At 58.8% G+C, this 12,999-nt stretch overlaps 1 protein-coding gene across 4 annotated transcripts; it reads right to left on the reverse strand.

Moving 5' to 3' along the window:
- Positions 1-801: 801 nt before the first annotated feature.
- CPSF4 (cleavage and polyadenylation specific factor 4) lies at positions 802-12,958 on the reverse strand. 4 transcript variants are annotated; one of them, XM_043455960.1, is made up of 8 exons: positions 12,686-12,958; positions 9,793-9,843; positions 9,180-9,332; positions 7,313-7,408; positions 6,846-6,939; positions 5,684-5,756; positions 4,106-4,198; positions 802-1,718 (listed from the first exon to the last, which is right to left on the reverse strand). In XM_043455960.1, the coding sequence occupies exons 1-8, from the start codon at positions 12,786-12,788 to the stop codon at positions 1,650-1,652; spliced, it is 732 nt and encodes a 243-aa protein (XP_043311895.1). In that variant the 5' UTR covers positions 12,789-12,958; the 3' UTR covers positions 802-1,649. The 4 variants fall into 4 exon arrangements, with proteins under 4 accessions (XP_043311895.1, XP_043311894.1, XP_043311893.1 ...); XM_043455959.1 differs by having other exon boundaries at positions 4,106-4,201; XM_043455958.1 differs by having other exon boundaries at positions 4,106-4,276.
- Positions 12,959-12,999: the final 41 nt, after the last annotated feature.

The following is a 12,999-nucleotide window of genomic DNA, read 5'->3' on the forward strand; positions in this document are numbered from 1 at the left end:
GCTCCTCCTGCTGCACAAGCTGGGGTGGGGTGGTTCTACAGCTCCCAGAGGGAACTGTCAAGACAGCCCAGGACTTTGAACCTTGAGCTTCAGGATCTCGCCCCAGTGTCCTGGAGGTCACCTAGTGCCCCGTCAACAGTACTAAGGTGTTTATCTTCTCTCTGCCTCACTTTTGGTCTTTTGTCAGCTGACACTCACAGTATAAGGCAGATGCGCTAGTTCCTAAGAATGGTCTCCCGCCCCCATCTTTCTGCACCATCCTGGGCTATTGGGATCTCAGGGAACCAGGCGCATGCGCTCATCTGGTCCTGGTAAGTAAGCCTCACTTGCAGGAAGGCCAGCGGGATGACACAGGTGGGAAGGGAAAGCCCAAGTCCTGACAGGAGCTCAGACTGCTGTGTCCAGCACCCTCTTCTTACACTTCACCAGAGGCCTTTAGTGAAGTGACAGCAAGGTCAGAGTCAGTTTCTTACTAAGGGGTGTGTGGTGAGCATATACACGCGTGGAGTGTCCTGATTACCTCCTGTGTCTGAGATTGAGATGAGATGCTGTGTCTGATTACCTCCTGCACGATCTGAAGTTGAAACAACCCCAACCCCAAAGTCTCCCAACATCTGAGATGAGGGACGCCTGCCAGGTGACTGTCTCCGTGACCAGGCTTCCAGTACACCGCCCTGATGCCCCAGCGTCACTTCCTGTCGTGAGATTACATTCGCTCAGAGGGCAAGAGGGAGCGCCAGCGTCAGCCAGCAGCAAGGACCCTGTCCTTGTCATGGAGTCCCTGAAGTAACGAGACAGCGCTTACAAAACAAGCTTTAATCAGCTTCATAGAAATGGTTCCTGTAGTTGAACTCGAATAGGCCCATTTGCCCCGCAGGTTGCAGGTGCCAGTTTCACATTTCCAGGCTCAGAGGCAGGGGCCTCTCCTCTGGGCCGGTGGTGTCTGACAGTACAGGTGCTCGATGGCACGGGAGGTAGGTGCACAGGTGGACTGCGTGTCTGTGGAAAGGCTGGCGGCAGCTCCAGCGTAAGGTGTACCTTAAACACCGTCAGGCAGGTGCCCCGGGAAGATACGCCCAGAGGAAAAAGGCCATCACACCTGACAGCCTTGGCCCTGCACCCTTCCTCAGCCATGGCCACCGGGGAGCAGGACCCGGCTGAGGCAGCAAGCGCGTGAGCTTGCCCTGGGGGGCCGCCTCGTTCAAATCCCACCAACAGATGAGCCTCTGATTCGGCAGGACAGGGAGGAAGCGGGCACGACCCGGCTGCAGCTTTAAACACTCCACCAGCCCCCGGTGTTTAAGGAGGCCCAAGGGGAAGGGCTGCCCTCTCTCCAGAACTGCCATAAGCACAAGCCCTTTCCCACAGCTCCCTCTCTCCTGAGAGGGTGGTGTGCAGAGTCCCAGACAGGAGGCCAACCTGAGGGGCCAGACTGGAATATGTTCCCCTTTTAAAGGAGATTACAGCAAAATGACGGGGATACTGACAAGACGGAGCCCCTAAGGGTAAAACCCAGGTGCCTGCCTGCTGGCTCCAGCCAGAGCTGCACCACCGCTGGCGTTAAACAGTTAGACGCACACTCCCAGGAATGGCCCAGAGCGCCGCCCGCACGGGGCCCCCGGGCTGCTCTGAGCCGGCTCCGGCTGCTGTCACTGTCCGCTGAGAAAGGCCAAGTGCCCTTTGGTGCATCTGTTGGCGTAGTGTCCTTTTTCACCACACTGGGAACAGCGGGGAGGGAGGAACAAACAGAAAACACTGTTTCAGATGCAGTTCTCAACTGAGGCAGCACCCCACCCAGTACCAGGCTGGGGACAGGGATGCTGGAATTCTGGGGTGTACAGACTCATTCAGGTGGGAAGCGAGTTCCAGAAAGTCAAGGGGCCCAGGAACCACAGGCAGCAGCTAACTCAGCGGGCAGAAGCAAGCACGTGGCCACGGCAGCCTCTGGTGTTCGGGCTCAGAAGAAACGCCCAGGGCACCAGAGAGCCCCCTGAGCAGGGACCGCGCCCCGCTGCACCTGGCCGGCCGGTCACTTACCTCTGAGGCACAGCTCTGGGACTCCCCGGGGACAGGGAGGCGGCAACGCGGGAGAGCCCCAGGCTGCTCCCCCAACTCAGGGACTCTGTGCGTGGACAGAGGGTGGGCTGCACCCAAAGGGCTCTCCCTCCGGGCTCCTGCATACTTGTCTAAGCTACCCCTGGGCCAGGTTTGGTCACGGGATCAGAGAGACGGGAAAATTGATTAGACTTGGGTCAACAGATCTGGCAGAATCTCCTTAAAACATCTAGCACTGACCCTGGCTTCCTGTCCCTGCTGACGATCCAGACCCTCCCTTAGTTTCTCTTCATCCATTCTCCTTACTCCTCAGAGAGCACAAGGGGATTATAAGGAAGGAAAAGGCAGCCTCAGCCACTGAACAAGGGGTCGGGAGACAGACGGGCACCCATCCGACACCAGCCCCCAGCGCCCTCTCAGTCCTCTCTTCGTCGGTCTGGAACTTGGGGCTTTGGCCTGTTCTACCCCCTGACCCCTACGGAAGCTGGCTCTTCAGAGGCCCTGCTGAGTCCTGGAGGGGCGAGGCGACAGCACAGCTGACCCAGGACGCCCGAGGCGCCTGGCTGCGCTTGGGCACTGCCTGGTCGGAAGCCGCCTGACAACCTCCCCCTCACTCACCTGCTTCCACAGCCCCTTTCCACATTCTCCTCGCCGGTCAGGGCTCAGGCTCATAAATTTGTGAGGTCTTCCCTACACACATGGGCACTCCTAACTGGTGTCTGGGCACCTGCCTCCCCCTCCCTCAGAACACAGAGCCCCTCCTGGGAAGGAGCGACGGCAGAGGGTCTTCTCCGCAGAGGAGGTGCTCAGCGAGTGTCTGGCAGCCATAGTGGCTCAGCCCTTCCTGAAGGCAAGTTCTAGGGACAATACAAGCGTATAGTTTTTGACTCGGCCCTTCTATTTGTGGGTGCTCCAGACGCCAGACAAGAGCTCACCAATGTCTGTCAGGCTTAGCGCTGTTTTTAGCAGCAAAAACTAGAACTAATTACCAACAGAGAACTGGTAAAATGATGGAGCCACTGAAAGACCTTGGAGTAACTTATCCTGACACAGACCCAGAATCTAAGGTAAAAGGGACCCGAGGACACTACACCCGAGGGCCCTGCTCATGTTGAAGTTCATCTTGTCCTTGTGCTCGTGTGAGTAGGTTCGGAAGAGCACGTCTCCGAGTGGTGCCCCTGTAGGAGCTGTGAGTGCAGAGGGCACAGAAAACGGCGTGGTGGGTGGGTGGCCATGCGCAGCAGCTTCCCTCAGGAGAGGTGGGGATAAAGGACAGCACCCACGGTGCACCCCCAGCACTTTGCATCATTAGAAGTCTTCACAAGAAACAGACTCATTCTGTGTTCCGTCTGATCCCCCCAGATCTGAAGCCTCTGTGAACCTCGTTCTGCTGGTCGTTTCTGCTCACTCGCTGGTGTCTATTCCCGTCTACAGTGTTTAGTTCCAAGCTCTCTTCTGGGGAAACCTCATTGTGGGAATTCTGTGTGGACTGGGTTGAGAATATCTTGAAGCTACGTTGCCGGGGGCTGTTTCAGATTAGAAAACGCAGCCTGTGGCTTTTTGGCCCTCACCAAGGCTCAAACTCGAGGAAGGGCTTGCCCACCAGTGACGAACATCTCTGAAAGGACCTTCCTCACCCACTCTCCACCCAGAGCCAAGAGTTTTCCCTGAAGGCCCCATTTTGTGTGTATGTGTCCTGATTCCTCAGCACGCAGACCTAAACCTTTGTCCCTTCCCTCAAGTGTGCTGCATGGGGTGTGAGGACCCCGTGCCCGCAGAGGTTCAGGGCTCACTCCATTCCTGGGCTCTGGAAGATCCCCATCCCTTTCTTGCGTGTGCAATCCGTTCATGCAACAGCAGCTGTTTAGTTGTTAACCTGGCCTTAGTGTGTCGTGGAAGTGGCATGGTCTAGCTCACCGGAGTGGCCCCGTTTTGCTCTTCCAATTAGCAAAAATAAAGATGTCTTCATTCTTCAACATGAGCTAACTCTCTGGGGAAGGAGGGAATGGCCATGGACTGTGAAAGCGCCCCCGCCAGCCCCAGGACTCACCTTGTAGCAGGTGACCTGCTCCAGCGGCCGGGGTCCTCGGTTGCCTGCACTGCTGTTTTGACTCTGCATGACCCCGATGACCTGCGGGGTTCTCTGCTGGTTGGGAGAAGAGTTCTGACTCGTTAACTGGATCAAGGAGGACGACCTTTGTAATGGCGGATTGTTACTTTGCTGGAAAGAGTTACACAACACGGTTTTACTGCGGAAAACACGTGCAGGCAGACTACCAATGGGGAGAGGAAAAAAGAGGGCGGGCTTTCTCCCGCACGACCGTGACCGTGACCAGCAGGAAGAAGGGCTTCCGTGGCGGCCCCACTCGGGAGAGCAGGCGGAAAAGAAACGTCTGGTGATGATGGCAGGAGCCGCTGCCCGAAAAACACCATGCAGACACACAAAAACGAAAAAGAAAAGTGGAAAACAAAACACCAAAGAGACAGGCGGTCTCTGGGGCGGCAGGGCGAGGGCATGAGCAGGCCTTACTTTTGTTTGTGAGGTTCTAGCTTCAGGTCAGGATGAACGCTTGGTTCAGCCAGCTGTTTAGAGCCTACACGGCGGGCAACAGTCACAGAAACGAGTCGGAGGCTGACACGCTGACCTGCGGTCTAGGGGCTGAGAGGGCCCTCCGCTAGGGAGCAGGGGGGACGGGGCACCTCGGCGGGGCCCGACCCGGTGGGACCCTGCGTCTGGGCCCATCAGTGCAGGAGCCCGAGCTGGGGACTGGGAACGCCTGGCTCAGCTGACAGCAGTTATCTTGGTTTATCCCACACACTCGGGGTGGTGGGGGTCAGGGTGGTGAGGGTGGCCGCATCCCCTCCCAGCTGCTTGACCTCCAACACAGACGGAGGGCCAGACTGGGCCCCGACAGCAGGCTCAGAGTCCAGCCAGGTGAGAGGTGAGGCTTCACGACCGGCGGGCAGCTCATCAGCCTGCTAAGACCCCACCGGGGACACCCGCCTGGCCTTCCTCCAGGACCTGCCCACCGCCCGTAACCAAACCCAAAGTGCCCTTCGTTTGGGGGGCACTGCTGCAGATTCCCATGTGTTCAGGGCAGTTCCCTCTCGTTACGCTCAAGGGGAACGGCCCACTGCGGGGTGGGTGTGGGGCCCCCTCGCCTAGGAGACTGGAGCCAGCTGGTCCCTCAGCCTCTGTGCCCAGCATCCCTTCCCACAATTGGGCCGGGCCAGAGAAAGAGGCGACCTCGCCTCTGCTCCCAGGTCTGCTCCCGCCCTGCCGGGCCCCTCGGGAGAGTCCCATTGTGGAGGGAGGGGTCTGCAGCTAGCACAGCAGACATGGGGCGCCCAGCTGCCTACAGGCCTACAGGCCAGACGGGAAGAGGAGCCTGGCGGGCGCCTGGCTGTAGCAGGCCGCCCTCCACCTCGAGCAGGTGCCGGCTGCTCTGCCCCCTTGGAGTTTCTGCCAGAACTCGGGTGACTCCCCTCCGCTCCGGCCCCCGCCCCTACCCTCCTCTCACGGCCTCCCGCCGGCTCCCCGGCGGACTCCGCACCGAGGCGGGCACTGGGGGCGCTGTGGCCAGGGCGCTGCCGCGCCCCGCAGCACCGCGGGCCCGGGGCACGGTACCTTTGTGGGTGGCTGCGTCTGCTGCGGCAGCGGCGGCTGCTCGGTGGTTCCCATCGGCAGTTCAAATCGAGGGCTGGTCACGAGAGGAGAAGAGGAGGGGACAGAGGAGCTAGGCGGGCGGGGCTCCCACGTTCTGGCCCCAGGAAAATCCCAGCCGGCCTCTCGCTGAGCCCAGGGCCACACGAGCCACCTGGACAGAGGGCGGGGGCTGGTATTCAGCTCCGCCAGGCTTCGGGACGGATCTGAGGCGTCTGGACTAGACCCAGCTCTGCCTACACCGAGCCGTGAGCCCCGGCGAGCAGTGCTCAGAGAGAGGAAGGAGACACGGTTGGAGGGCACAGAGACGCTCCTGGCACACACCCTTCGCTGCAGGGACGGTGTTAGACCTCTGCCCACAGAGTCCTGGTGGACATGCCCCCCCACCCCCCGCCCACACAGAGGAACCCCTGGGCCACCTGCAGGCTCCCGGGCTTGCATCTCGGGTGGGGGACCAAGCCAGCAGCACCAGCCACCTGCCCACCACGTGGCAGTGAGGACATGGCTGCCAGGCCGGTGTCAGCGGTGTGGACGGAGGAAGCGAGGGGTGGGGGCAGCTGACACTACTCTGGGCGCCGCCACCCACGACCACCCAAAGTGACAGACGGGCACGGAGGCCCAGGGGAGGAGCGCTGGGCCCTGCTGGCAGGAGGACTGGGCTCTAGAGGCCACAGACCTGCCTCTGACCAAGCGCCCCCACCTGTCCCCACCTGCCCCTGGCCAGGGGCGGGGCTCGGAGCCTCAGCATTCCCATGTGTGAAATGGGGACCTTCTTTCACACGAGGGTCTCTGAACCAGTGAAAAGGGAAGCCCAAGCTCAGTGCCTTCACGCAGGAGGCCCTGCCTGAGACAAGTTCCCTTCCATGAGGGCACAGGTTCTTAGCTTGAGGTCATGTGTGTCTGAGTTTTTCTGGAGTACAGGGACCAGAGTTTTTACCTGAAGCCAAGATGGACTGTGACCCAGTAAAGGTCAAACCCTGGTTTAGGCAGAACCACCTCTGGGCTCAGAGCAGTGGCGGCCCCTCCCTGCCTTCCACCCGTCCCCAGACCCAGTCATGACGCTGCCCAGTGATCAAAGCCCAGATGGGCCCAGGAGAGACACGGGGGCACAGGGCCTGGTACTCACTGCATGAATTTACAGGAGGGCCCCTCCGGGCAGAATCCCACGAGGTAATTGACACAGATGACTCTCCGCGTGTGCCGGTGCCTGCACAGGGGGCCTGCGGAGCCGAGCACAGGCCCACTCAGACCGTCTCCTCTCTGGGGGACGCCCTCATGCCCCTCTGTGACTCGAGCCCTGCCCACACCGGCACCCCGGGGTCAGAGCACAACAACAGGGCTTCAGATGCTGGCTCTGACTCGTGTTCAGCAGGGCGGTGGGCAAGACACACAGACTTTCAAACACTAGTCTCCTGGTCAGACATCTAGGTGAGGATGCGGTCCAGGGGTGCCTGTCCTGGGGAGGGACGTGAGGGTGTGACAAAGCCTCACCAGCCCCCAAATGCCTAACACGATGTTTGTAGGAACAGGAGGGACGTGGGCAGGGGGGGCAGGACGGGCCTCTGGCCGGGAGCCCCGCTCCCCCACACCTACCGTGCTTGCAGAAGCCGCGGTCATACCACGGGCAGTCCTTGATCTTGGACTCGGGGTCAATGTGCAGGAAGGGGCACTCCTTGTTGCTGCACTCCCCTGCGGGGACCAGACAGGTGTCCACCTCGGGGTGCGGGACCCAGACCCACCCCCGATCCTCCAGAGGCCAGGGCCGTGGGACAGCAGGGAGGGCTGGGGGTTCCGGTGCCCTGTCCTGGCCCAGCGAGCCCTGAGACCCAGGGCAGTGTGTCTCGGAGGCTCAGTCTCCTGGCCTGTACCTGGGCTGCGACGGTCCTTCCCCCACAGTCTGTGCTGCCTCGAGGGTCACAGACACTGACAGGCGGGCACAGGGTACACCTCGTCAAACTCGTCAAACAGCTCCCGGCTCCACCCCTCACCCAGAGGAGGTGTCCTGGGCATTGTGGGGGGTCCAGATGTGCAACACACCAGCTGAGACCAGTGGGGAAATTACCGGTCTGCGCTGATGCGTTCTTCATGTTGGGACAGGGAGAAGATCTGAGAACTGCCTCTCAGGACAAGAGGAGGGAAGCTCTGGGAACTCACAGCTGGGGCCCTCTGGTTGTCGTGTAGTCGCTCAGTCGAGTCCGACTCTCTGTGAACCCGTGGACTATAGCCCACCAGGCTCCTCTGTCCATGGGATTTCCCAGGCAAGAATACTGGAGTGGGCTGCCATTTCCTTCTCCAAGCAGTCTTCCCAACCCAGGGATGAAACCAGCTTATATTGCCTCTACAAAAAAAGCTACAACTATCATGAACAAGCCAGCAGGCCTACCTGTCGGGCTGCTGAAAGAATTAAGGTCTCCTCAGACAACAGTGCACAGCAGGCTGCCAGCCCCCTGCCTGACGCCAGCAGTTCCAGGGTCAGAGCCCAGCCTCATCCTGACCAACAGGGCTTCTTCCTGGGCAGCCTCGCCCAGGGCAGAGCCGGGGAGTCTAGTTCCATCAGGGAGCACGTCAGCTGCCCAGGGCAGAGCCGGGGAGTCTAGTTCCATCAGGGAGCACGTCAGCTGCACCGAGCCCTGGGCCAGTCCTACCGCCCCGGCTTCACAGAGTTCATAAGCTCAGCGGAGGCCACGTGTCTTTTGAGCAGAAACAAAGGCAATCGCCGTTTCCCAGGTAAAGAGGAGGGCTTTCTGCCACCAGAAGACGGTGTGCCCCACTGGCTGTTCTTAAGGACTGTTTTAAGGAGATCAGTCCTGAGTGTTCTTTGGAAGGACTGATGTTGAAGCTGAAACTCCAATACTTTGGCCCCTGATACGAAGAGCTGACTCATTTGAAAAGACCCTGATGCTGGGAAAGATTGAAGGCGGGAGAAGAAGGGGATGACAGAGGGTGAGATGGTTGGATGGCATCACTGACTCAATGGACATGAGTTTAAGTAAACTCCGGGAGCTGGTGATGGACAGGGAGGCCTGACGTGCTACAGTCCATGGGGTCGCAAAGAGTCAGACACGACTGAGCGGCTGAACGGAACTGACTGAGGACAGCCCGGCGCCTACCTGGGATCACACTTCTAGAGAGAAGGCCTCTAGCCACCACTCCAGCAGCAACGGGTGACTAAGGGAGAAGGTTCACTGGAGCAGAAACAAGGCCCCCAGCCAGCTGCCCTGTGCCTGTGCCTGCCGCGAGACCCAGATCTGCCTCAACCTCCCAAAGTGCCCGCAAGTGCTCGAAAACGGACGCACGGGGAGACACGGGGGTCAGGAGAGAATAACCCCAAGTTCCCACAACTAAAGGGCCTGCTGAGGTCGGCAGGCACGGCGCGCGCCGGAGCACCCGCTCACGCCCAGAGTCTCATGCCTGTGGAGCCTCCGGGGGCTCCCCAGCCCGCCCCGGGGGGCCGCCTCACCGAACTTGGAGTAGAAGTAGCACTCGGGCATCTTGGTCATGTCGTACTCGTGTAGGAACTCGCACTGGTCCCCCTTCTTGCACAGCCCCCGCAGCCAGTGCTTGCACACCACCGTCTTCTCACCACTGATGTGGCGGAACGGGCACATGCCCCCTGCCGGGGAAGATGCATGTGAAGACCCAGCGCCCCCGCGAGCCGCGTGTCCGAGAACGTGGTGGCTGCCCTGGCGGGAGGTGGTGTGATTTCAGGCTGCACATGAGCACGCGCTTCAGGTTTTAATAGTTGTGGATTTTATTGTGATGTGTCTTGGGAAAATATAAAACATCCAATCGAGGTATCAACAGATATTTCTCCAAGATGGAAACTTAAGAAGCCTAAGGGAGGTGGGGGGAAGGGGGGGCATTTTTCTTAATTTAAAGAACAGTTCTGGTGATATAAAGACACGTCAACATTTGTAGGAGCAGTAAAAGACTGGGGGTGGAGGAACACACCTAGGGACACCGTGAGTCTGCAGAAAGCAGTGCGAACCAGGGATCCGACAGCTTGTGGGTCTGCCCAGGGACAGGGTGGTGGAGGGCACCTCGGGGGGATGCAGGAAGCCAGGGTCTCTTACCTTTGCCACAGGCAGCTTTCAAAAAGAATTCACAGACAGCAGCTCCCGACTCTGCAGAAAGAATGAGAGGTGTCAAACAGGGTGAGATGTGACTGCTACCTGTGACATCTGAACACGGGGTGGGGACCCTTCTGGCCTTTAACCCATGGAGGAGTCAAGGTACAGGAAACAGAAACCTGATCACAGTGGGGAGGAGAACGCTCCCCACTGTGACATCCAGGACCTCCCACAAGCAAGATGCTTTCCAGGGGTCAGAAGTGGATGGGAGAAGGAATGACGGAGGACAAGGTCACAGAGATTAATTACTCCCCGCCCAGACCTTCCAGAAGGCTGATCCAGGAGGCTCTTTATCCTGAGGGCAGAGGGATGTAATGATCTAGGAAGAACAAGCCAGTGGGGATTCTCAGGAGGAGCCTGCCCTAGAGAAGAGGCGGGTGCCTCAGAGACGCTATTTTGGAGGCAAGAGCATCACTGAAGACACGGGAGCAGGACTGCTTTTGGTATGCCACGCCAACATGCAATAATTAAAGGAGCACGGACTTCCGCTCCCACAGATGCAGCTGGTTCAGGTGAGGGGAGCAGAATAAAAGCTGAGCGCTGAGAAACCAATGGGGTCCAGGGCTGTTCCAAGGAGCCCAAGAATTCACCTGCCATGGCCATCAGAACAAAAAGTCTGTGGCTTCTCAGTTTTCTCTATCAGCAGGCATCGTGGGAAACCCACCGACACCATCTCTAAAGACCACTTGCATGCCTCTGCTTGCTAACTTGCAAGAGACTCGTTGGCTTCTTGGAAGCAGGCAGATTTTGCTAGGACAGATTTAAGGTTACAGAAGTAGGAGTCACAGGGGTGTCACTTGTTCGCATTTCAAAAAAGTCTGAGAAGTCTTGTTAAGACATTAGAAAAGTACCATTTAAGAGTATTTCTGGGCCTTCATCCTTTACAGAGGTTAAGTCTGTTTCATTCCTTAAAGTACACTGCCCTGGGGGTCAGGTTTTAGGCAGACAGGATAAAGGAGTTTGCCTTCAAGACAGAACTGATATGTCTACTCCACATCAGGAAGGGAATGGGGACTTCCCTGGTGGTCCAGTGGTTAAGAATCCACCACCTTGCAATACAGGGGACAAAGGTTCGATTCTTGGTCAGTAAACTTAAGATCCCACATGTCCCAGAGCAACAAAGCCCGTGCTCTGGAGCGTGAGGGACGCAATGAAGATTCTGCTTGCCACAACTAGACCCAACACAGCTAAATAATATTTTTTAAAAAAGAATGAGGTGTAGGGATGAGAGAGGAAGGGCCGTGGCCTCCCTGGATTCTAACACACTGACCGTGATCCTGGGCAGGTGGCGCGAGTGCTGAGGGCGCTCACCAAGTCAGAGGTAGTACCTGTGGCCAGGTGTGTCCTGGACCCTCTCTAAGAACAGGTTTGTTCTCACCTCTGCACCTGCCCTCAGAGTCAAGTATCTGCTCCCAAGCTGGAGCGGGGAGAGGGAGAGAGCTGCCCTGCATGGAGGGCAGCTAGTGCCATCGGCCAAGGAAAAGGCCACACGTGTGAATGAATGTATAAGCACGAAGTGATCACGTGAGTGGACGAGTAGGTTTAAGAGTATCTGAATGTAAGCAGCAGTTTATAAGCCATGTACAGTGGAGACAGTGTAAAGTAAGGCTGTTTGGGTTATGTCTCTGGGGCGTGAGCATTATCTTAGAAGTGTCAGCGTGAGAGCGACACCTCAGAGGTCATGTGTACATGAGAAGTGTGGCCTCTTGAGGGGAATGAGGCTGCAGGGAGACTCGACCAGCCCGGGGACAGCAGGAGGACCGTGGGCTGCGGCCCATGTCCTCTGCGGTTATGGGAGACAGCCCGGGAACTGCAGATGGAAAGATCAAGAGCCCTGGTGAGCTCACCTGGCTCCATCTGGAGCTCAGTGGTCTTTGGCAAGTCCTCCAACTCCCCCCCCCACCCCCCGCCCCAGGCCTCAGTTAGCCCATCTGTGGCTTGAGCTCAATGAGCTCTAAGAGTCCTCTGAAATGTAATGTTATAGCATTAGATTTCAAGTATGTCTGGAAAGGAGAAAGGAAACCGTTCATTTCTTTTCAAGTGCTATATGTCTCAAGGAATTCCCTGGCAGTCCAGTGGTTAGGACTCCCCATTTTCACTGCCATGGCCAGGGCTCAATCCCTGGTGGGGGGACCAAGATCTCAGCAAGCGGGGTGGGGTGACCAAAGTAAATAAAGTGCTAGACATCCCATCTGAGTTGGGGGGTGGGGGGGTGGGGCGGGGGAAGCCAGGAGCCATCATGTGGTGGGGGAGAGTGAAGTGAAGGGAACTTAAGTAGCTGCCTGGGTGGATGAATGACCCAGAGGTGGGGTCCAGAGAAACACTGAGGTATGGGGTCCCAGGAGCGCGAGTCCTAGGAGAAAAATGGAGCTTGAGAGTCTTCTTGGGGGTCTCCTACAGAGACGGGGGGGTGGGTCCTTCCCACAGCAAGGCTTCTCCAACGGCCCAGTTTTGACGAAAGCAAGAAGGCGCTCAAAGGGGGGCTGGAGGTGGGGAAAGGGGCTATCTTAGTACGTCTCTGTAGCTGGAGAGTGTGTGCCAGTGGGGGCAGGATTTCCATCCCAGGGTACCCGCCTTCTTTTAAGAGTTATTCCAACTGCCCGACGTCGCCCTGCCTTTCTGAAGCCTGCATTCGAACAGCCCCCGGGAACGGGGGTTCCCTAGTCAAAATAACGGAGGGGGAGGTGTCCCAGGATCGGGGGGAAAGGAGTCCCAGGACCGAGGGGGAGGAGCTCCCGGGCGGAGAGAGAAGGCGTCCGGGAACCAAAGGAGGGAGGTACCGGGGCTGAGTCGGTCGCGCCCCTCGCCCGCCCGCCCGCCGCGACCCCGCGCTCACTGTCCATGCCGGGGAAGGGCAGCGGCTGCGCCCCGAGCTGCTGCTCCACGGCGATCTCCAAGTCGAACTTGATGTGGTCCACGCTGGCGATGATTTCCTGCATGGTGGCGGCGGCGGCCACACCGGCCCGGCTCCCGCTCAGATCCCCGGCCGCCCTCACACCTCTACCCGCCGCCGGCTCAGCCGCACACGGCGCCCCGCAGCCTCGCCTCGCCTCGCCTCGCCTCGCCTCGCCTCGCAGCCGCCGCCGCCGCCGCCGCCCGAGGGATGCCGGGAGCTCCGGGAGCCCGCGCCGGCCCTTTTCGCCTGTTCAG

The sequence above is a fragment of the Cervus canadensis genome, chromosome 32, assembly GCF_019320065.1.
Source record: "Cervus canadensis isolate Bull #8, Minnesota chromosome 32, ASM1932006v1, whole genome shotgun sequence".
In the NCBI taxonomy this organism is placed as follows: Eukaryota; Metazoa; Chordata; class Mammalia; order Artiodactyla; family Cervidae; genus Cervus; species Cervus canadensis.

Coding starts and splice junctions, on each gene's coding strand:
- CPSF4 (XM_043455961.1), bottom strand. CDS start 12,788: ATGCAGGAAATCATCGCCAGCGTGGACCACATCAAGTTCGACTTGGAG. Junction 7,409..9,179: donor CTACTTCTACTCCAAGTTCG/GTGAGGCGGCCC, acceptor TGGTCCCCGCAG/GGGAGTGCAGCAACAAGGAG. Junction 1,719..4,105: donor AGCAGGTCACCTGCTACAAG/GTGAGTCCTGGG, acceptor CGCTGTTCCCAG/TGTGGTGAAAAAGGACACTA.